Source organism: Mobula birostris, chromosome 11, assembly GCF_030028105.1.
Source record: "Mobula birostris isolate sMobBir1 chromosome 11, sMobBir1.hap1, whole genome shotgun sequence".
NCBI classification, from domain to species: domain Eukaryota; kingdom Metazoa; phylum Chordata; class Chondrichthyes; order Myliobatiformes; family Myliobatidae; genus Mobula; species Mobula birostris.
Window position 1 is genome coordinate 26,689,542 of NC_092380.1, and position 25,105 is coordinate 26,714,646.

The 25,105-nt window shown below is 40.0% G+C and overlaps 1 protein-coding gene across 2 annotated transcripts in view; it reads left to right on the forward strand.

The window, feature by feature from the left end:
- LOC140204952 (kinesin-like protein KIF18B) overlaps positions 1 to 25,105 on the forward strand; it is a 114,054-nt gene that overhangs the window by 15,841 nt on the left and 73,108 nt on the right. For both annotated transcript variants that reach the window (XM_072271957.1, XM_072271958.1), the window contains 5 exons: positions 13,556 to 13,713; positions 17,944 to 18,048; positions 22,810 to 22,920; positions 23,585 to 23,782; positions 24,707 to 24,883. In XM_072271957.1, the coding sequence (XP_072128058.1) occupies positions 13,556 to 13,713; positions 17,944 to 18,048; positions 22,810 to 22,920; positions 23,585 to 23,782; positions 24,707 to 24,883 (749 nt within the window). The remainder of the gene's footprint in view (positions 1 to 13,555; positions 13,714 to 17,943; positions 18,049 to 22,809; positions 22,921 to 23,584; positions 23,783 to 24,706; positions 24,884 to 25,105) is intronic.

Sequence of the window (25,105 nt, forward strand, 5' to 3'; positions counted from 1 at the left end):
CTTTTGTCCAACATATTGATGCAATTACAAAAAAGACATAGCAGCAGATATATTTCATTAGAAGTTTGAGGAGACTTGGCCACAAAAGAATCTCTCAAATTTCTACAGTGGACAGCATTCGAACTGGTTGTATCACTGTCTGATATGCACTGCACAGGATCGGAAAAAGCTGCAGAAAGTTGTAAACTAAGCTAGCTCCATCATGAGCACTAGCCTCCCCAACATCAAGGACACTTTCAAAAGGCAATACCTGAAGAAGGTAGCATCCATCATTAAGGATCCCTATAGAGTCTTAGAGTCATAGAAAAGCAGTCCATGCTGAACCATTTAAACCATCGACCTGCACTGGGACTATAGCCCTCCATACCTCTACCATCCATGTACCAATTCAAACTTCTTTTAAATATTGAAATCAAACGTCATGCACCACTTGCATTGGCAGCTCATTCCGTACTCTCATGAATCTCTGAGTGAAGAAGGTTTCCCTCATGTTCCCCTTAAACTTTTTCATCTTTCACCTTTATCGTATGACCTCTAGTTGTAGACCCACCCAGCCTCAGTGAAAAATTCCTGCTAACATTTAACCTATCTATACCCCTCATAATTTTGTATACCTCTATCAAATTTTCTCTCAATCTTCTATGTTCCAAGGATTAAAGTCCTAATTTATTCGATCTTTCCATATAACTCAGGTCCTCCATTCTTGTCAACATCCTTCTAAATTTTCTCTGTACTTTCAACCTTATTTACATCACTCCTGTAGGTAGGTGACCAAAACTGCACACAATACTCCGAATCAGGTCTCAGTAATGTCTTATACAACTTCAACATACCACCCCATCTCCTGTACTTAATACTTAGATTTATGAAGGCCAATGTGCCTAAAGTTTTCTTTATGACCCTATCTACCTGTGACGCCACTTTCAATGAATTATGGACCTGTATTGCCAGATCTCTTTGTTCTACTGAACTTCTTAGTGTCCTGCCATTCACTATGCAAGCCCTACCCTCACACTTGTCTGCATTAAATTCCATCTGCCATTTTCAGCTGGTCCAAAAGGCTGCAAGCCCTGATAATCTTGCTTGCTGGTCCCCCAATCTTGGTGTCATCTGCAAATGTGCTGATCCAGTTGACCACATTATCATCCAGATCATTGATATAGATGACAAACAGCACTGATCCCTGCAGCACTCCACTAGTCACAGGCCTCCAGTTGGAGAGGCAGCCATCTACTACTTCTCCCACAAAGCCAATGTCTAATCTAATTTACTACCATATCTTGAATGCTAAGCCACTGAACCTTCTTAACCAACCTTGCTAAATCCACAGCCTTGCATTCATCAGCTTTCCTGGTAACTTCCTCGAAAAGCTCTATAAGAGAGGTTAGACACAACCTACTATGCATTAAGCCATGCTGACTATCCTTAATCAGTCTATTTCGATCCAAATACTTGTATATCTGATCCCTTAGAATACCTTCTGGTAACTTTCCCACTACAGATGTCAGGCTCACCAGCTTATAATTTCCTGGTTTATTTTTAGAGCCTTTCTTAAACAACAGAACAACATTGGCTATGCTCCAATTCTCTGGTACCTTACTTGTCACTAATGATGATTTAAATATCTCTGCTAGGGGCCCTGCAATTTCTGCACTTGCCTCCTGCAGCGTCTGAGGGAACACCTTATCAAGCCCTGGGGATTTATCTACCCTAATTTGCCTCAACATAGCAAACACTCCTCCTCCGTAACCTGTATAGAGTCCACGAAGTTGATGCCGCTTTGCCTCACTTCTATAGACTCTGCGAACATCTTGTGAGTAAATATAGATGCAAAAAATGTATTTAGGATCTCCCCCATCTCTCTTGGTTCCACACATGGATTCCCATTCTGGTCTTCCAGAGGGGTAATTTTGTCCCTTGCAATCCTTTTGCTCTTAACATATCTGTAGAATCTCTTAGGATTCTCCTTCACCTTGTCTGCTAAGGCAATCTCATGCTTTCTTTTAATCCTGATTTCTTTCTTAGGAGTTCTCTTGCATTGCTTATATTCCGTAAGCACCTCATTTGTTCCTACCTGCCTATATCTGCAATGCACCTGTTATCTTGACCTTTTATTCTGACAGGCACTTAGAAGCTTCGTACTTTCAAAATTTCTCTTGTGAAGGCCTTCTACTTACCAAGTGCACCTTTGATAGAAGACAGCCTGTTCCAAACCACACTTGCCAGATCCTTTCTGATACCATCAAAATTGGCCTTTCTCCAATTTAAAATCTCAACCCGTGGACCAGACCTATCTTTTTGACCCATCGCCCAGGACATGCCCTCTTATTGCTACCACCGTGGGGGAGGTTCAGGTACCTGAGGCCACACAAATAATGTTTCAGGAACCGCTTCTTCTCCTCTGCCATCAGATTTCTGAATGGACAATGAACCCGTGTAGGACGACTACACTTGTTTTTGCTCTCTTTTTGCACTACTTGTGCAACAAAATTTCATGACATAGGCCAGTGATATTAAACCTGATTCTGATTCTGTATCTCTTAATTATCTTCTGTTTTATGAACTATAGTGTCCTATTTTGAGCTGAGTATCGTGTTGGCCAAGGTCTTCCTCAGACCTTTCCAAGAATATTCACCTAAGATAGACTAGAGTAACTTTATAAAGAAGCTATATTAAGGTGTAAATTTCTTTAAGCTGCAGCCCTTCAGAAAATTCAAACTCCATTCTGGAGGCCAACTACACATCAGGTCAGTGGGACACAAATCCTTTTGAAAGACTGCCAAACTTTTAATTCAAGATATTTCCAAAAGCCACTCAGGCAGATTCTTTGGAGAAGTTAAAATTTAATGTCAATAACTTTTGCACAGAAATGACTTTTTAAACATTTTTTGTTTTTATTTCAGAGATGCAGAATTATGAAGTTTTGTTTTCGCACTACTAATTTTTAGTATTCTATGAAGAGAGAGATGCTGTAGTTGTTGTCCAGCAGCCTATCAGTTTCACCTCCCTCCCTTTAGCACATTGCTAGTGTTCTTTTCGACTTTGTCAACACCTTCAGCATCTCTCATAATAGAGTGAAGTTTTTGAAATGTCAGGCAGCATCAGTGAGGCACAAAACAAAGCTGCCTTTTTAGGCCAGTGACCTTGCATTAGAAATGGCATCAAAATGAAACAAAACTGGACAACCAAACATGCCAAATTCATTTAGTAATGAGTTTTGGAAGGGAAAACAATATTTCTGATTTTACAAATACTGCCAGGCCTGTTGAGCAATCCCAGCATTTATCTTGATTAATGCATCTGCAGTGTTCCGCTTTCCTTCATCTTCCTTACTGTCTTTCAAAGTTCTTAACCTCTCTCTGATTTGTGGGAAGAAATAGTATTGAATCTGGAAGGGCCAGATACCTTGTGGAATCAAGTGCATGCAAGAAGCCAGCAAGAAGTGTACTGAGAAACAACACTGGGGAGAACAGAATAAGAGACTTAGAGTAAAAAGTGTAAACAAGAAAAGTCTCAGACCTTAAAAACAAGCAAATCTCAGTAAGCCAGGCAGCATCTATGGAAGGAAGTAAACAGTCAATATACTGGGCTGAAACCCTTCATCAATACATGAATTTACTTCCATAGATGCTGCCTGAATTACTGAGCTCCTCCAGCGTTTTGTGTGTGTTAGTCCCTTCATGTATAGTGTACAGGATTGAACAAAGCTAATATATTACATAAATAGTTTTTGATCTTGGAATAGTATAAGTGGTCATGTTAATCTTAAAGAGGGATAATGATATCTTCCCAGAGAACAGTTTTGATGTACTCAGCAGTAAATCTGTAATCCAGGCATTGTAATTCAGGTTTACAATTTCACATTTGTCCCATTGCACACTGAGTCCACCAGTTATTCATGTAATGCGGATAGCTAATTGTTGATGTTTAATTAGCAGCTTGAAGATTACTTTTCTAGAGCAGCATTTGCATTTTTACAAAGCTGTGCTTCTCTAATGTTCTGTGATCAAAGGAGAAATCTGTAATCTCTGATTAATCCTAGAGGAAAAGTATATTAAAGCAAATGAGATCAGCAAAGTTAATTATGTGAAGATGGATAGGTGACTGAATTACTGAGGAAGCAATAGTAGAAGATTATTAATGAAATTGATCATCTTAAATATAAGACTAGAAGATATAGGAGCAGAATTAGGCCACTTAGCCCATCGAGTTTGCTCTGCCATTCCATTATGGTAGATTTATTGTCCCTTCCTGCCTTCTCCCCATAACCTTTGATACCCTTACAAAGCAAGAACCTATCAATTTCTACCTTAAATATTTAAATTTAGAATAGTTTTACAAAATTGGGTAAAAATATAGCACAGCTAGGTTTATAATTTTAAGAATATCTCATTCTATGATAATCAGCAATAAATTGCCCCCAAAAAAATTCTACCCTGCTTTCATCCCAAGATCCAGACTGAGCGAAGGACCCAGTTCCTTCCCAGGTCCAGTTCTTTCTATCCTTCAGCACTGCAACCATGGAAAATTCCAATTGATTCCAAATTCGAGGCAGAGAGACTAGCTTCATCAATAAGTGTTGGTTGGAAGATCAGCAAGCCACCTTGCTAATATACCTATCTACAGTAGGTAAATACCAGCAGTTCTGGCAGAAATTAGAACTGATGGTTAGATGTTTAGGGAGCTCTACTGTCAACAAAGTTCCATGACAGAATTCTTGGAAAGAACTCACCAAGAAGGTTTAAACTGGAGTTGCAAGGGGATGGGAACCAGAGCACCAGAACGGATATTGGCGTGATTGTGGAGAAAGATGTTGTTAAGCCTATATACAAAGTCAGGAATCAAAAGGTTCAACATGGTGGGACTAATGTTCCGAGCTGTGTAAATTTCAATGCAAGGGGTACTGTAGGAAAGGTGGATGAGTTTAGGGCATGGATCAGCTTGTGGAATTGTGACATTGTAGCCATATTTCCCCTGAGTAGTAATTCCCGAATAGCATGGCTTTGTTGGGGGGGCGGTGAGCAGGACTGGCAGCTCAGTGTTGCGGGGTTCTGTTGTTTTAGACATGATACAGCGGGAGAGATTAAAGGTGGAGTGGTGGCATTCCTAGTCAGGGAAAATGTCACGACAGTACTCACTCAGGCTTTATGGGTAGAACTGAAGAAGAAGAAAGGTATGACCATGTTAATGGGATAATATTATCCCATTAAAACCCAACAGTCTGTGGGATTTAGAGGAGCAAAATTGTAGAGAGATCACAGACTATTGCAAGAAACATAAGGTTGTGATCGTAGGTGATTTTAACTTTCCACAGATTGACTGGGACTCTCATACTATAAACTTTCCCTGACTGGGAAAGTTTGTCAAAAATGTTCAGGAAAGTTTTCTTAAACAGTACACAGAAGTCCCAATTAGAGAGAGTGTGGTACTAGATCTCCTGTTAGGGAATGGGGCAGGGCAGGTGATAGAAGTTTGTGTAGAGGACCTAGTGATCATAATGCCATTGGTTTCAAGGTAATTCTGGAAAACGTTGGGTATGGTCCTCGGGTTGAGATTCTAAATTGGAGAAAGGCTACTTTTGATGGTATCAGAAAGGGTTTGACAAATGTGATGATGCGCACAAAACGTGGAGAAATGCAACAGTGTTCTAAAGAAGGGTCTCGACCCAAAATATCGTCTGTTTACTCTTTTCCATGTATGCCGTCTGACCTGCTGAGTTTCTGTAGCATTTTGTGTGTGTTGCTCTGGATTTCCAGAATCTGCAGATTTTCTCGTGTTTGTGGTTTGGCGAGTGTGGATTGGGACAGGTTGCTTCTTGGCTAAGATGTACTTGTTAAGTGGGAAGCCTTCAAAAGTTTGAGAAGTGTAGAGTTTTTTTTATTCCTGTCAGAATAAAAGGCAAGGATAACAGGTTTATGGAGCCGTGTTTTTCAAGAACTATTGAAGCCCCAGTTAAGAAAAAGGAGGTGCACAGCAGTTATAGGCAGGCAGAAATAAATGAGGTGCTCATGAAATATAAGAAATGCAAGAGAACACTTACGAAATAAATCAGTAGGGTAAAAGGAAGCATGTGGTTGCCTTAGCAGACAAGGTGATGGAGAATCCTTGGGGATTCTACAGATATGTTGAGACCAAAAGGATAGCAAGGGGCAAAATTGGTCCTCCGGAAGATTAGCATGGTAATCTATGTGTAGAGCCAAAAGAGATGGGTGATATTAAATTTGTATTTACTCGGGCAACAGACACAGTCTATAGATCTGAGGTAATACAGCAGCGAAGTAATGAACCCTGGCACAGATTACAGAGGTGGAGGTGTTTGCTATCTCGAGGCAAAGTAGTCTGATAAATCAGCAGGGCCTGACAATGTGTTCTCTTGGACCCTGTGGGAGGCAAGTGCAGAAATTGCAGGGGTTGCAGCAGAGATATTTAAAACATCCCAAGCCAAGGGTGAGGAGCCAGAGCATTGGAGGATAGCTAATACTGTTCTGTTTAAGAAAGGCTAAGAATAAGCCAGGAAGTTATAAACTGCTGAGTCTGCCATCAGTAGTGGGAAAGATGTTGGAAGGTATTCTAAGGGACACCATATATAAGCATTTGGATAGATTAGGATTAGGGATAGTCAACATGGTGTTGTGCATGTCGTGTCCGACCAATCTTATAGAGTTTTTCAAGGAAGTTACAAGGAAAATTGATGAAGGCAAGACAGTGGATGTTGTCTACATGAACTGTAGCAAGGCCTTTGACAAGGTCCCGCATGGGAGGTTGGTCAAGAAGGTTCAGCTGTTAGACATTTCAAAACGTGGTTGTGGTAGTAGTAGTAGTAGATGGTTGCCTTTCTGACTGGAGGCCTGTGACTAATGGTGTGCCGCAGGAATAGGTGCTGGGTTTGTTGTTTGTCATCTACTATATGAACATCTGGTTCATAATTTGGTAAAATGAGCAGCAAATTTGTGGATGACACCAAGATTGGGGTGTAGTGGACAGCAAGGAAGACTTTCATAGCTTGCAGTGGGATCTGGACCTGATGAAAAAATGGGCTGAAAAATGCTAGATGGAATTTAATGCCGACAAATTGGAGGTTTTGCACGTTGGGAGGACCAACTATGGTAGCTCTTTCATGGTGAGTGGTAGGGCACTGAGGAATGTGGTAGAACAGATGGATCTGGGAATACAGATTTATAATTCCTTGAAAGTGGCGTCACAAGTAGATAGGGTCGTTACAGAACACTTTTGATATATTGGTCTTCATAAATTAATATCTTGAGTATAGGAGTTGGTATATTATGTTGAAATTGTTTAAGATGTTGGTGAGGCCTAGTTTGGAGTATTGTGTGCAGTTCTGGTCACCTACCTACTGGAAAGATGTAAATAAGATTGAAAGAGTGCAGAGAAAATTTACAAGGGAATTGAGAACCTGAGTTAGAGAGAAAGGTTGACTAGGTTAGGACTTTATTTCCTAGAACATATAAGATTGAAGTGAGATTTGATTGAGGTATACAAAATTATGTGTGGTATAGATAGGGTAAATGCAAGCAGGCTTTTTCTACTGAGGTTGGGTGAGACTACAACCAGAGGTCCTGGGTTAAGGGTGAAAGGTGAAATGATTAAGGAGAACATGAGAGGGAACAATTTTGCTCAGAGGGTGGTGAGTGTGTGGAGTGAGCTGCCAGTGCAAGTGGTGGATGTGGGATCAATTTCAACACTTGAGAGAAGTTTGAATAGGTACATGGATGGGAGGAGTATGAAGGGCATTGGTAAGGGTGCAGGTTGATGGGATGGCAGATAAATAGTTCTGCACGGACTAGATGGGCCGAAGGTCTTTTTTGTGGTCTCGTGTTCTGTGACTTTATGACTCTAAGTAGGATTTAGGAGCATCCCAAGGTAATTTATACATATATTAGGATCAAGCATAGGTCCACTTTCAAGGACAAAACAGAGAATTTATGCGAGGAATCAGAGAAAGTAGATGAGCTCCTTTGAGTACCTTGCATCAATATTCGTCAAGGAGGAGGTCATGGATGATGGTGATATCGGTGAGAGGTGTGTTCTCTTAAGGGCATGCCAATATTAAGAAGGGGGTGGTATTGGGTGTCTAGGAAAACATTAAGGTATATAACTTGCCTTGAATAATGAGGAAAGCAAGGTAGGAGGTTGCTGTGTCCTTGGAAAAGATCTTTGTATCCACTTTTGCTGTGGGCAAGGTAGTGGAAGATTGGTGGGATCTACTTGGTAATTTGGATCCAAAGTTAGCTTGGTGATAGAGGACAGGGGGTTGCGGCAGAGGAATGTTTTCCTGACAGGTAGTCTATGACAAGTGGAGCTCGGCAAGGATTAGTGCTGGGACTCAGTTGTTTGTAATATAGGTTTCCCTCGCTATCCGAAGGTAGAGCGTTGCTATGAAACCGTTCGTAAGCCGAAATGGTGTAAAGCAAAGAAGCAATTACCATTAATTTTTATGGAAAAAATTTTTGTGCGTTCCAGACCCAAAAAAATAACCTACCAAGTAGCACATAAAACCTAAAATAACACTAACATATAGTAAAAGCAGGAATGATATGGTAAATACACAGCCTATATAAAGTAGAAATACTTTTCTGCAATCATTGCAGTACTGTCAGGCGTAGCAAAAATCTCATGGAAGTGCTCTGGGCAGAAGCACTCTCTCCAGTAACCTTTAAGCTATGAAGCTGCCGTCGCCTCAAAAACCAATCAAACCACCCATGACTACCTTTAAATTCCACTTTTGTGAAAATGTCTCTCATTTGGAAAAATTTTTGCGTGTTCCCAGACCTGAAAAATAACCTACCAAATCATACCAAATAACACATAAGAATACACAGCCCATATAAAGTAGAAATAATGTATATGCAGTGTAGTTTCACTTAGCGGAATTGGGAAGACAGCGAGCACACTGATGATGGTGCGTTAGGCTGAGGCTGCGGTGGTGGGAGTCACAGGAGACTAGTCACTAACGTCTTCTATGTCTGCCTGCCTCGATGTCGTAAAGGCCGAGGTTTGTCGTCTGCTGTGGCTGATGTGGAAGGCTTGAAAAACGACAGTATGCTTGACTGCTTAGCCTCACGCATTTTTCAATCATACAGTTCTTTGTAAGCACTCAAACCATCCTGCAAATATGCTGTAAACCTATGTGCCCTTTCAAAATTAAAGTCATACTTTTCTGCAATCATTGCAGCGCTGTCAATCGCAGTGAAAATCTCACGCAAGTGCTTCACGTTGAGTTCCTGGATGACTTCGCTTTCGGGCCGTTCGTTACTGCGTTCGGTTTCGATTCGTATCCTTTTCTCCTGCAATTGCATCAGCTCTTCATCTGTCAGTTCTCGGTCAAGGGATGCCAAAACCTCTTCAACATCATCTTCGTCAACTTCAGTATCAGCCAAAGGACTCTCTCCAGAAAAACTTTAAACTATGAAGCTGCTCTCGCCTCAGAAACTGAACAAACCACCCATGACTGCCTTTAAATTCTACTTTCGCAACACTTTCATCACCATCGTCCAGTGCTTTCTGTTACAGCTCATTAAAAAGACTGACTTATTTCTCCTTAAGTATAAGATAACTTAATGGAACACCACACTTTGTACACCCATCAATCCACTTAAGCAATAGACTTTCCATTTCATCCATTATTGGATGCCAACTAAAAGAGGCCACTTTGCTACGTGCAGAACCAATAGTAACATCGGCAGCTTTCAAGATTCTTTCTCTCTGCGTGTAAAAAGTGCGAATGGTGGACGCAGACAAGTTCAACGTGCAGACAATGTCCTTACTTTGTTGACCACGATCAAAACGCTTAATTACGTCCAGTTTTACGCTAAGCGTAACTTCCTTACAAGCTCTTAGGCTTTTCCGATACTTTCGAACTCACCTTGCTAATGGATGCACAAAATAAATCGAGATAAAGCACAGATGCTCACAGACACATGTTTAAGCTATGGTGGCTAGAACGCAGTTCCGGGGGAGGAGCTTGGCTTTTTTCGAAAAAGTGGAAACACTCTTCGGTTAGCGTAAACAAGTAACTAATGTAGGTCTTTTGTAATAGCGAGCTGTCGTAAAGCGAACGTTTGGAAAACGGGGGGCCACCTGTATATATTAATGACTTGGATACAAAGGGTGGCTCGGTAGAGAATTGGTCCCTTAAAGATCATGGCAGTTTAGGTGGGGAGCCACAGGAGATGGCTAAATTTTTAATGAATGCTTCTCATTAATTTTACTGTGTCAAAGTTCATGGGGGTTAAAGAATTAAGGCAAGCAGATTGTGATGTCTTGAACCACAGAGTAATTAAAAAGTAAATTTATTATCACATATATTACATATTACCATATAATACCTTGAAATTAATTTTCCTAGAAATTCATTTTACAGATAAAAAGAAATACAATGAAATCTTACGGAAAAAAACCATAGATAAACTGACAAAGACTGACAAACAACTAATGTACAAAGGAAGACAGACTGCAATTGCAATGGCATTTGGTTTGCTGACCATGAAGTTATAAACTCAAACTTTAAGCCCTATCGGATATAAGTAGCCACAAGTACTCTCACGAAAGGGAGGTTATACTGTAACTACCCAATCTTCATAAACTAGTTTACTTCCCTGTTTATGCTCCATAGTGAGTTTTGCTGCCAATACCCACTACTCTCTACCAAGGAGAAGGTACTTCCAGCCAGCAAAGTAGTTTAAAATACAGCTTATTAACAGTGATACACATTTAAATCCACATACCACTCTTAAAACACATTTAACACTCACAGAGAATTTCTATAGCATTTCCCAATTACAACTCATTTCTATGTCAAAAGCCATTTTCAAAACACAAACATTAAGGATTTCCAAAACACAGATACAATTCCTATAAACTAAAAAGACAAACTGTGATGCAGCCAAACAAGTTGTCCATCCCAGAAACCGATGCTGGGGGAATGGAATTTAGTTTTTCCATGTTTCTTGGTGTTCCTTACCCCATTCCTCATAAGCTGAACTGCTCACTACACTTATACACCTTTTCTCTCAGTTGAGTGACTTCACAAGCCTGTGTTTGTCTTCGGATATCCTTTTAACACAAATGATCTAAGAGCATTTTTGGATACATAGACATTAGCTAGTTACCATTAATGCGGTAATGCTAACTTTTGAGTATGTGAAACTCTCCCAACTTTATGCACATCAGTTATTGATATGCTAATGATATTATCCATCTGGTCCTGCAAGCTACCTTGAAATAAGCAACTTCTGATTTTGTTTGAAACAACCCAGATGAAACAACCAACACACACAAAATGCTGGTGGAACGCAGCAGGCCGGGCAGCATCAGCAGGAAGAAGAACAGTTGACGTTTCGGGCCGAGACCCTTTGTCAGGACAACCCGTTGTTTTATACTCTACTTTTGAGCAATAATAAAACAGGTGCAGTGACTTTATAGGCAGAGCTTCTTCAAAATACAGAGCCTGTTTGCAAAGCTGTTCTATAAAGAGTGTCTTTTTTTTTTTTACTTCAAGCTAGTTCACATTTTAATTTTAAGCACTGAAGACAGACTTCCACTTACAACCAAAAGTTAAGCAAAGAATATAATTGAAAGTTTACTTGGAACTCTTTGTGAAGTTTCTTGAACCAGTGGAACAACTTCACTCAGCTTTATGTGCCCCATCACAGAACTGTTCCCACAATGTATGGATTCACTTTCAAGACTCTTCATTTCATGTTCTCAATATTTATTGCTTATTTATTTTTTATTATTATTATTTCTTTTTTAAAATTTTGTATTTTGCAGATTGTTGTCTTTTGCACATGGTTACTTGTCCATCCGATGGGTGTGGTCTTTCATTGATTCTATTTTGGTTCTTGGATTTGCTGAGTGTGTCTGGAAGAAAACAAATCTCAGAGTTGCATATGGTGACATACATGTACTTCGATAATAAGCTTACTTTGAACTTTAAAATGGCAGTTGCAATTTAGAAAGCAAGCTTAGCAAACATGAGATAGGAACAAATATCTATCACACAATTAAAAATAATACTGAGAACATTAGTTGTAAAGAGTCCTTGAAAGTGAGTCTGTAGGTTGTAGAATCAGTTCATAGTTGTGGTGAATGAAGTTATCCACGTCAGTTCGTGGGCCTGGTGGTTGTAGAGTATTAACTGTTTCTGAACCTGGTAGTGTGGGACCCAAGACTCCTGTGCCTTCTGCCCGATGGTAGTATCGAGAAGAGGGCATGCCTGGATGATGATGATGCTGCTTTTGTGTGGCAATGTTCTATGTAAATGTATTCAAAGTGGAGAGGGCTGGCAAAACTTCAGGCGGTCTTAAAGCCCATCTAGGTGGGTAAGTCCCCAGGGGCTGACCAAGGACCCAATTGGACTTTGTGGAAATCTAAGGAAGAAATTACAGAGGTCTTTCGAGAGATATTTGTATCATCTTTAGCCACATGTGAAGTCCTGGAAGACTGGAGAGAGACTATTGTCATTTAGGAAAAAAACAGCAAAGACAAACCAGGCAACTATGGGCTAGTGGGTCTGACATCAGTGGTGTGCAAGTTATTGGAGGGGAATCTGAGAGACAGAATTTACAGCATGTTGATAGGCAAGGGCTGATTAGGAATAGTCATCATGGCATTGTGGTGGGAAATTATGTCTGACAAATCCAGACATCCTGGTGAATCGATTTTGCATCCTTTCAAAAGCTTCACATCCTTCCTATAAAGGGGTAACTGGAATGGCACACAGTACTCCAAGTGCAGTTTTTTGTAGAGGTAGCCAAGAAGATGCATAATAGCAGGACAGTTGTCTATGTGCCTTTGACAATGATATGATATGCTAGTCTAGGAGGATAGTTCACAAGGAATCCAGAAGAGCTAGGTAACTGAATTCATAATTGGTTCAATGGTAAGAAGCATAGGGCAATGGTTCTAGACTCTCAGGGTAGAAACCTATGTAGTGGTGTGCCTCAGGTACCAGTGCTGGGACCTAGTTGTTTGTTATTTATATAAACAAGTTGAATGAGAACCTACAAGGCACGGTTAGTTGGTATGGAATTGATACTAAAGTAGGTGTCTGGGGTGAAGAAAGTGTTCAGTACGCTGGCCTTCATCAGTCAGAGCATTGAGTATAGAGGAAGAGTTTTTAGAGATTTATGATGCAAGTTTTTACACAAAGTAATCAGTGTGTGGAATGCACTGCCAGGGCAGATGATGGAGACAGATACAATAGCAATGTCCAAGAGGTATTTACACAGAAATGTGAAGAGGCAGGGAATAGACAGATATGAACTATTTGCAGACAGATGAGATTAATTTTATCTAGCATCATGATGGCATAGACGTGGTGGGCCAAATGGCCTGTTCCTGGGCTATTCTCTTTTATCTTCTATGTTTTATAAATGTGTAAAGGTGAAATTCATGTGAGGAATCATAATTTAATATTCATCACAATTATCTTTCTCCTGAATTTTTACACAGGACGTTTGACAACAAGGAATAGTGGCTTTCCACTGTGCATTGTCATTAAACAGTTTCTTATATACTCTATGTTCTCTTTCAGTCTTTGCTTATGGTGCAACAGGATCTGGGAAGACCCATACCATGCTGGGCAGTGAGGATCAGCCTGGAGTTATGTATCTCACAATGCTGGAACTCTATGAAAGAATTGAACAAATGAAAGATGAGAAAATTTGTGAAGTTGCCGTCTCGTATTTGGAGGCAAGTTAAAAGCAGATGGTTTTGAAAAGTTCATTCTAAGTATAGTAGCATAGTTTTATTCAATCTTGTTTAGCATTAGATTGCTTCCTTTTTTAAAATCAAAATTCCAAGCAAATCTGCTAGTTTTGCTTCAAATGTTTGTACAACAATGGTACAGTTTCAGCAGGGCGATTTTCAGCTTGTAATGCTTGGAGTTCTAGCCAGTGCAGTGTAAATATTCTGGACTTGGGACTTAGCTGGAGCAGAAACTTGGACTTCCATGTCCAGTCTGGAATCCTGAGCTCTACCTAGTCCTGTGGGCCCTGGATTTTAAGAGGCAGATTTGGTCATGTCACCTTCTATACCTCATATAAATATTATGAATTCAGTGGTTCAGTGGTACAATGGTTCCATTTAATATCAGAGAATGTATATGGTATACAACCTGAATTCTTACTTTTCACAGACATCCATGAAACAGAAGAAAAATCCCAAATAATGAATGACAGAAAAGCGTAGAACCCTAAAGACCCCTCCCATGCACAAGCAGCAGCAAAGCATCAGCCCTCCTCCTCCCCCCCACTTACTCCAGCAGAAAACATCAGCCCCACCACCCACCACCCACCATGCAGGCTATAGCAAAGACTGACAAGGAACAGGGCTGCAGTGCTGCACTGAAAAGGGCACATCTTCCAGGCCACACCTAGAGATATTGAAAACGTTAGGCTGCTCGGCAATCTCCGAGAGTAGGAACCCATTACTGTGAAGAACCGCAGTTTGAATGCAGCTTAGTTCATGGATTACATCACTGTTGTTGCATGGCAACATTCAAATTGAAACATTAACAATTCTGAGCACACAGACTGTAGCTGTTGGCTCTGATTGCAGCTTTTACCAAACACACAAACACAATAGAATGAATTGATCTATTTCATTCAGAATTTTTCTAACAAGATGGATATCTGGAAGTAATGGGCAGCAGTTTTTTTTTTCTCCAGCAGTTCAGATGATGACTGAAGGTTTGTTCTTTGTTCTTGTGGACCTTTATTTGGATCACTGCCTTATAAAGTATTCCAAGTCTGTACTTGTATATCTCCTAAAGGAGCAAAATAGCCCTCATTCACATGACAAAATCTGCAGATGCTGGAAATTGAAAGCAACACATACCGAATGCTGGAGGAACCCAGCAAGCCAGATATCATCTATGGAAAAGAGTAACCAATCAATGTTTCGGGCCGATGAAGGCTCTTGGCCTGAAATGTAAACTGTTTACTCTTTTCCATAGGTGCTTCCTAGCCTGCTGAGTTTCTCCAAAATAGCCCTCATAACTGCTTTATATAAATGGAACACCACTGTGCAAGTATAATGTGCCGTAGAGTATACCTGGAGCAGCTGGCCCCAAAACATTACCAACCTTGCAAAGAAAGCGTAAAGCAAAAGGAGTTACTAATGCTGCAAAATGCAATTGGTGTTATTGCTCTGGTTTCACAGCACCTGTGAGGAGGTAACAGTTAGAGTTAACATCTTTTGTTAGGAAAATGTGGAATTGAAACGGTTTAAGTTGAGAGGGGAGAGGTGAAGAGAATCAAAGGGAATAGGGTAGACACAAGGTGAATGATACAAAGGATGATGGTGCCTTCTAAGAAAGGTTGATGAAGGCTTGTTAATCACAACAGATCTGTCTGGAGGAGACGCTGGCTAATGTCAGAGAGGTTAGAATGGAAGTAAGGCATCAGACTGAAGAATGAGGCAACCAAAAGCTCCTAATTCCTCCTATGGATTGAATGGAGGTTTCCTGCAAAGATGTCATCCAATCTTAAATACAAGGGATTCTGCAGATGTTGGAAATCCAGAGCAACACTCACAAAAAGCTGGAGCAATTTTGCAGATCAGGCTGCATCTATGGAAATGATTAGACAATGTTTCGAGCCGAGACACTTCATTGGGACTGGGAAGGAAGGGGGAAGAAGCCAGAATAGGAAGGTGGGGAGGGGAAGGGGAAGGAGCAATGTTCCGTCTAATTTGTAATGAACAGAGTGTGCAGAAATCTGGTGGTGTGCAATTTTTTGCACAGTGACAGCAACATGTGTGCACTGAATTTTTAAGTGGAAGTGAACCTAAAGCCATTTCACTTTAAATGAACTAACAATTCTTTTGTGCTTCACGCCCTTTGCTTCTTTGGAATTGAACATAGTGAATCAATAATTTCTTAAGTAAAAACAGTATAAATAAGCCAGTTCTAAAATCTGTGGACAAATCATAGCAAACTCCACTTTGTTAACACCGTCCGTAACAGAAACTGGAAAAGGAGATGTGATTGTGTGCGATCATGAAATATACTTAACACGCCAGCAAGGTAGAGGGTGACAATCTTCTCTGCGCAGCTTAAATTCTTTTGTGCGCGCGCACCTTAGAAGGAACATTGGGAAGGAGTACAAGCTAGAATGTGATGGATGAAGCCAGGTCGATATGAAGCAAGGAGGTGGGAGGCAATAGGAAGATAATGCAAAAGGCTGGAGAAGAAGGAATCTAATAGAAGAGTAGAGTGCACCATGGAGAAAGGGAAGGAAGAGGGACACCATGGGGAGGTAATAGACAGAAGAAGGGAAAAGGAAAGGTAAGAGGGGCACCAAAGAGAGGAATTAAAGAAGGGGGGGGAGGGGGAAAAGTTACTGGAGGTTGGAGCAATCAATGTTCACGTCATCAGGTTGGAGGCTATCCAGATGGCAATATGAGCTGTTGCTCCTCCAAGCCGAGAGTGGCCTCACTGTGGACCACATTTTCGCATGGGAATGGCAATTAAAATTAAAATAGTTGGCCATCGGGAAATCCTGCCTTTGTGGATGGAGCAAAGGTCTGCAGTAACTTTTGTGAGGAAAGGAAACAGTGTTTTGTGTTCACATCTTCTCATAATCGCCACATAGTGGATATATGTATCCACCACATCCTTGTGCCTATTCTATCTCAGACTTCTAAAGTGACCAAGCATCCGTGTTGAATGGAATACATTGATCTTTAATTGTAATTGACACTGCTCATCAAATTTAACTGTACTTCCATTTTCTTATCTTTGAACTTTTGTTTCACATGCACCATCTTTATTCTCCCCCCCCCACCCCCCCATCGCCAATGTGATTTTCCCATTGGTTACATCTTCCCTTCTCCCTAGATTTATGTGTTCCATGGAGATCACTCTCTTAGTAATTCCCTAGTCCTCTAATTCCTTTCCCAGCCTCCCTCAATGTCCTGTCTGCCTCCTGACCTCACCTATTTCCACGTACCACTTCTGTCCCACCCCTTCCTTTCCCTTGTCCATTCCCTTCTCTCTCTCAGTCCTGAGCCAGGGTCTCGACCCAAAATGTCAGCAAATGAATTTTGCTCACTGAGTTCTTCCAGCATTCTGTTTTTGCTCCAGATTCCAGCATCTGCAGTCCCATTTGTTTTCATGCTCGTGCGTTCTTGGCAAAGTACTTATTGACAAGTTTCTAATGCAGTAATCAGAACAGCAAATAAGGTTTATTTCTTAACTGTTTATTTTAAGTTTTCCACAGAGCAATTGCTGCTCTCATGCATTTGTGTGTATTAATCTTCCCATGAACACCTGGGATGTAGGTTAGCAGCAACTCAAACCCTTCGCCTGTCGGTTGCCTTTGCCTTAGTGGTTTGAATCCATCGCACATACTGCTATAGAGGGATGCAACACAGAAACCGGCTCTTCAGCCAAATCCATTAATGTCACCCAAGTTGTCTACTGAAGTTGCTTACCTGCTATCGATCTTCCATTTGCCTGAATTTTGACCATATCCATCCAAAGCTTTCCTATTTGAGTATCTGTCCAGATGTATTTGAATCATAATTGTTCCTGACTCTACCATTATTTTTCTAGCAGCTTGTTAATTACACCAGCCTCTGCGTGAAATATGCAGGCTCACTTTAAATCTTTCTCTTTCTTACCTTAAAACGATTCAATATAGAAGATTCCCCAACTCTTGGAATAACAGGTTGGAAGAGTCTTCTCTGGTGATAGGTTTATATAATGAAATAATAAGTTATTTGTTATTTTAATAACAATTCTAATTTTTATTATAACAATTGTTATTTTTGGTAATAACAAATATCACAAATAAATCTGTTCTTTTTTTAAAACTGTTGCAAAATTTTGAGAGCATGGGTTTTTAGTGCTATTTTGTACTTTTCCTCCTTTTTAGCTCTTAAACCTTGGTATAAAAGATTTTTTTTCCATATTATCAGGTATACAATGAACAGATTCATGACCTGCTTGAACCTAAAGGCTCACTGGCTGTGAGAGAGGACCCTCAGAAAGGAACAGTTGTTCAGAGGCTAAGCTTCCATCAGGTAGGAGTCATAAACCCAATGGTGTTTGTTCGTGCTCTACTGCTGATAATCATTGCTATGCTGTTGGATAGCATTGGTGTAATTATTACCAAAGCATGTTATATGTCCAAAGTATGTTATATGTCCAAAGCATGTTATATGTTCACTAATGGCTAAGGGAAAACGGAATTCATTATGTAATTTTTAAATTAGAATTTGTTTTTGCATATCAGTAGATTTGCAGACAGTGTTAAATCATTTTCAAGCAATGCTTGCCAAAATTTACAGAACAATATAAATTTAGGATTCTTTTTTGTATTCTCACAAAGTATGAGCTCTCACTTATAATGGTTATAATGTTAAATAGAATTGGCTCTTATCTGGAAGGACAGAGAAATACAAATATGTGGAATTTGATATGTGGAATTTGTTGCCACAGGCAGCTGCAGAGGCCGAGTCTTTATGTATATTTAAGGTAGAGGTTGATAGATTCTTGGTTGGTCAGGACATGAAGGGATATGTTGGGGGGGGGGGGTAGAGGCAAGAGATTGGAGTTGAGAGGAAAATTGGATTAGCCCTGATGAAATAATGGAGCAGACTTGATGGACCAAATGGCCTAATTCTGCTCCTGTCTTTTATGGATCTGGATGTTTATGTTTTTCCTGTGTCTTTTAATCTAATGGCAGAACCTTGATTAGACCACGTGTTGAACACTCCTGATTTCCTTGTTATAGAGATATAGGAGAAAGTGCAAACAAGATTTGCAGAAAGGCAGTGGTGATTATCTCTATTGGAAATAGGTTGAGGTTAATTTTCCTCAAAAGAAAACCAAGACAGACCCAAATAAATACTTCAAGATTCTGAAAGTTTGATGAAGTAAATCTTTTCCTTGCAAATGATTGCAAAAGCATTAACCATAAATATTAATTAATCACCATTAAATCCAATCAAGACCTAAAATCTTTAAAGCTCATGTTTATAATGTACAATTGTTGTGATGTAGAGTAGTCAGAGATAAATAGCTAAGATTCATTCCTGGAAAGCTGATGAATCCCACAAGAACTGATGATGTTAGAGCAAGAGGCAGGAGACGTCTGTGAAGAGAATAACAAGATTTTTTTCCAACAGCCTTATCAAATCCTCACTACACTGACTCAACCTGCACAAGGTTTCCCAATTCCCTTTGCACCTCACATTTTTGAATTTTCTCTCCATTTAGAAAATAGTATGTACCTTTATTTCTTCTACCAAAGTGTATGACCTTACACTTCCCGACAATGTATTCCATCTGCCACTTCTTTGCCCATTCTCCTAATCTGTTTAAATCCTTCTATAGCCACTTTGCTTCCTCAAAACTACCCCTCCACCTACCTTTGAATCATCTGCAAACTTGGCAACCAAGACATCAATTCTGTCATCCAAGTCACTGACATATAACGTAAAAAGAGACTGTCCCAACACAGACCCCTGTGGATCACCACTAGTCACTGGCAGCCAGCCAGAAAGTCTCCCTTCATTTCCACTCTTTGCCCCCTGCCAGTCAGCCAATGCTCTATCCATGCTTGTATCTTTCCTGTAATACCAATGGCTCTTTACTTGTTAAGCAGCCTCAGGTGTAGGACCTTGTCAAAGGCCTTGTGAAAATCCAGGTCCACCACATCCACTAATTCTCCTTTGTCTATCTTGCTTGTTATTTATTTTGGGCCCCTTATCTAAGAAAGGATGTTCTGACATTGGAGAGGGGTCAAAGGAGGTTCAGAAAAATGATTCCGGGAATGAAAAGTTTATCATATGAGGAGTATTTGATTACTGGCTCTGGGCTTGTACACACTGGAATTTAGAGGAATAGTTGGGGGGTGGTTCTCATTGAAACCTATTGAATGTTGAGAGGCCTAGATAGAGTGGGATGTGGAGAGGATGTTTCCTATAGTGGGGGAGTCTAGGTCCAGAGGGCACAACCTCAGAATAGAAAGTCATCCATTTGGAACGGAGATGAGGAGGAATTGATTTAGCCAGTGGGTTGTGAATCTGTGGAATTCGTTGCCACAGGCAGCTGTGAAAGCCAGGTCATTGGGATATTAAGATGGAGGTGGATAGATTCTTGATTTGTCAGGGCATGAAACGATATGGGGAGAAGGCAGGGGAATGCGGTTGAGAGGGAAATGGATCAGCCAAGATCAATGGCGGAACAGACTCAATGGGCCGAATAGCCTAATCCTGCTCCTCTGTCTTAAGGTCTTATCTTAACAGTGTCCTTTTTCCAAATTGTAAATATTCCATTGCATTTTCCAAATGTTCAGGGATCTTCCACTTTCAATGTTCTGAGACTCTGCTGCTAGTGGTGACTTTTCAGTGATTGAAATGTGTAAAACAATGTGCCCTTTCTTACGCTTCTGCTATAAGTATTTGTCTTTTCTTGTCTTTTGCCAATTAAACAGATAGTTTATGACACTGTTCTAATTACATTGAAACAGCCATTTATTGAGTAGAACGTGGCCCTTAAGGATGTAGATGTTCAGCAACATTTGTAAATTAAAGGTCATAAGATATTCAATAAAAACAAAACTCAAATCACCCATGATGCTTCAAGTGAATTATGAAAGTCACAAACATGACCATATTTGGTTAATTTTTTTTATTAAAAAGGAAGTTCACTTGTAACCATTGGTCACTGTGTGAGGTAGACAGGCACAGCATCAAAAACTTGTGGCTCAAGTAAGGAAGCCTTTAAGCAACTACTAAACTTGCTCTATTTATAACAGATCAGAGAAATTGGCGTTCAATGTTTATTAAGAGAGTTTATCTGAACTTTTATAAAATATCACATCAACCTGATGAGATAGTTAATCAGTTAATATTGTAGATAAGATACTATAATTGTTGATATCATTGACTTGATGGAATGGGGAGAAAGGCAGATACCAGTAGTACTTACTAATTCTCGAACATGAAAAGACAGCTTTTGGCACTTTAGCCTTCATAAATCAGACTAATGAATACAGGAGTTGGGATGTTATGTTGAAATTTTATAAGATGTTGGTGAGGCCAATTTTGGAGTATTGTGTATAGTTCTGGTCACCTACCTACAGGATAGATATCAGTAAAATTGAAAGCGTACAGAGAAAGTTTACGAGGATGTTGCTGGGTCTGGAGGACCTGAGTTATAGGGAAAACTTGAATAGGTTAGGACTTTATTCCTTGAGGCATAGGAGAATGAGGAGAGTCTTGATAGAGGGGTATAGATATATAAAATAAATAAAATTATGAGGGTTATAGTTAAGGTAAACGCGTGCAAGTTTTTTTCCACTGAAGTTTGTGAGACTAGAACTAGAGGTCCTAAGTTAAGGGTGATAATTGAAATATTTAAGGGGAACCTGACGGGGGATCTTCTTCACTCAGAGGATGGTATGAGTGCTGAATGAGCTGTCAGTGGATGGTGACGGATATGGGCTTGACTGCATCATTTAAGAAAAGTTTGGATGGTTGGATGGGAGGGGTATGGAAGGCTGTGGTCCAGGATGGGACCAAGCAGGATACCATCTTGCAATGGATTAGATGGGCTAAAGAACCTGTTTCTGTGCTGTAGTGATCTACGACTCTATATATTAGAGTGTATTGCGGTATTTAATTTCAAAATAATATCTGTCACGAAGTTACATAAATTATTTTGGGAAAGGATTATTCCATTGTTAGGATGATAGGAGCTCATGGAAGGCTTGGTTCCAAACAATCTAAAACCCTGCGAGCGGTTGAGAGATAGGATGCTGTGTGTTGTAAGATGATGTGGTGTCACAGTGGCCATAGAGGAGATAAAGAAGCATAGGGTTTACCACCTGGTGATCTACAGAAAGAGAAGTTACTACTAGAGGGGATGGAATTAAAACTGAACAGCATAGAAAGCCTGACTGAACAAAATATGGATGAGAAATTAAGAAATAAATTCATCATCACCATTGTCACATGTTTTATTCATTTGATCAGGACTTTGAAGCAACAGCAGAAACAGAAGGAGAGAGTGATTTAAACATGGAGTCAAAGGAACAATGGTAGGGAGTTGAGAGTTGACAGTACTCTGGACAGAGACCTATACTGGGGCGATGTGGTAATTTGGATTGAAAGAACTTTTTTGAACCAGGTTGTTGGCAGTGGATTTGAACAACAGATGCAATTACCTTAGAAAAGGGAACTATTTATAATGTCATCCACTAAAAGGGCCAAGAAAGGTGGGTGTTGTGAGCAGGATGAGCTCAAGGTTTCCGTAACAGCAGATGGAAGATAAACAGAAAGCTACAGGTGAAGCTTGATGAAGGGTCATGGCTTGAAATGTCTGTTGTTTATTCCTCTTCATAGATGCTGCCTGACCTGATGAGTTCCTCCAGAATTTTACATGTGTTACATTTAACAAAAACAAGGACTTAATTAATCATTTATTTGTTTTTGATTCACCCTGGATATATTTCTCAGTTTTTACCTTTTTTGGCAAAATGGGCCAATTTCAGGTATTGAGAAGGTTAAAACTTTGAATCAGCTTTTAGTCTGTGGTTAACTGACAATAAAAATACCTGCACGTTCATATACAGGCCTTCCCAGTGCATCTATATCCCATGAAAGAATATATTAAATAAAGTATTGTTCAGTTTTGATCAACATCTCACCAAGCAACACTAAAGTTCTGGTCATTTATTGAAAAGTCAGAATGTGTACCCTCTTGTGAATGTGAAGGAAACTTAATTTTCTGAGTTTAAGAAGTTGATTTTGTGTTGTTTTTCCTCTGTCCTTCAGCCCAAGACTGCCAAAGAGCTTTTGGAGATGTTGGCAAATGGAAACCAGAACAGAACCCAGCATCCCACAGACGTCAATGCCACATCCTCGCGATCCCATGCGGTCTTTCAGGTCAAAACTGCTGAGGCCAAACTCAAGGGGCTGAAATAATTTATCTTTATCAATGTTTGAAAGTTGCATGCCATCCCTAGCACGTAGTTTGTAGGAGTATACATGTACAGCGGGAATTAGGAACATGTTTGTTTCATGATTGTTACTGAATCCAGTATTTGCACCTCACAATTTGCATCACCAAGTCATGTGAATTCAAATAGTCTCAGGTTTACTGCACAGCAGAGTTATTCTAAGCTTGCACATTAAACAGGGGCATCCGGAGGTATTGCTGCCAGGTGTACCCTCAAGGTAGATGTCAGTATTTACCAAGTTACTGCGAAGACGGTTAATTTTACTCCGCCTATTGAACAGGAAGCTCAAATGGGAAAGCAAAAGCTTTGAGAATAGTGCATGTGAAAGTATTTGAAACCAAGAAAGTTATATTATTATCAAGATGTAGTGTTGACTTAAAATCAAGTGTAAACTGCCGTCTGTGAGAAGTTTGTATGTTTTCCCCATGTTCATGTGGGCTATATCTGGATGCCCCAGTTTCCCGCCACATTCCAAAAGCCGTTCTTAAAATGTACTGTGTTCAGGATGACAGTCTAGGAAGCGAGGGCTGTGGTTGGAACATTTAATCAAACGTCTTTTCACATGTATGTATTTCGTTGTTATAAAATAGGTGTATGTAAAGCAGCAAGATCGTATTGCTAGCATCAGCAAGAATTTGCGGGTGGCTAAGATGTGCCTCATTGACCTGGCTGGGTCAGAGCGAGTTACTGCAACTAAGGCTCAAGGAGCACGGTTCAGGGAGGGAGCAAACATAAACCGTTCTCTGCTTGCATTAGGAAATGTCATTAACGCACTGGCAGATAGCAAGGTAAGGTAGTTTATATCCTTTGAGAAGAAAAAAAGCACTATCTAATTTTGTTTTGAAACAAAACCTGCCTCAAATTAAGCTGTATTACAGCTCATGCTGCTACCTCTATGCAATCACTGTGGCTTCTTTTGTTTTAGCCAAGTAATTACAGGCAAGCCAGATATTCCTTTCATTGAAATCTGTGTTTCTTTAAGAGTTCTGCTGAAAATTTTAAACTGACTGGTGGAAAGTATAGGAGAAGAGGTGGTATGGTGATATCAGAGAGGTATTTTTAAACATAGAATAGTGGGTGCATGGAATATGTTGCCGGGGTGGTGGTAGAGGCCCTAGGGACATTTAAGAGACTCTTAGATAAGCACATGGATGAAAGAAAAATGGAGGGCTATATGGAAAGGAAGGGTTAGATTTATCGTAGAGTAGGTTAAAAGGTCCACACAACATCGTGGGCTGAAAGGCCTGTACTGTGTTCTAAAATCACTCATAGTTTTATTAATTTGTGTAGTTTCATGAATGCAGATACCAAAATCAAATATAAACTAGCCCAATGTTATTACACTGCTGTTTGTGACTTTCTATGTATTTAGCAGAGGCTATTGTACTCCCACAGGGCTGTCTTATGTTGTGTCTCCCAGAACACAGCTCTGAGGTCCTTCTAGAGGTCTCCAGTCAGCCAAATCAAATAAGAATTTTAAAAAATGAATCTTGGGCTGGGTAGGAATTAAACTGACACAACTTGTGTAAACATCATTAAAGTGATTCATTAGATTTATTGTGAGGACAAGTCTCTCATCCCATAAGGAGAGTCTGAAAGGAATGATTCCCTGTTTATGATATATTGCATTCCTTTTGCAGAGAAGTTTGAATTGAAAGTTCTATGGAAGTTTCTAACTGCTGCTGTTTTCTTTCATTTCTTTACCTACTAAGGGTAAAAAATCTCACATCCCTTACCGAGATAGCAAGCTAACCCGCCTCCTTAAGGACTCATTGGGGGGAAACTGCCATACGGTGATGATTGCCACTGTGAGCCCTTCAGCCAGCAGCTATGAAGATACATATAATACCTTAAAGTATGCGAATCGTGCTAAAGATATCAAATCTTCTGTAAGTTTATCTCCTAATGCTAAAAATGTCACAAACACAATTATTATTGTTTTATTATTTGCTACCAGTAAAAAAGTAACAGCAACTGTTTCTTTGATGGTTTTTCAATCAGCTTTCATCCGCAAATATGGCTTTCTTGCTTTTAGTAATCCAGGAACTAAGTTCAGGAGACTGAAAGCTTTATAAAACTCTACTTAGGCTGCATCTGGAGTAGCGGATTCA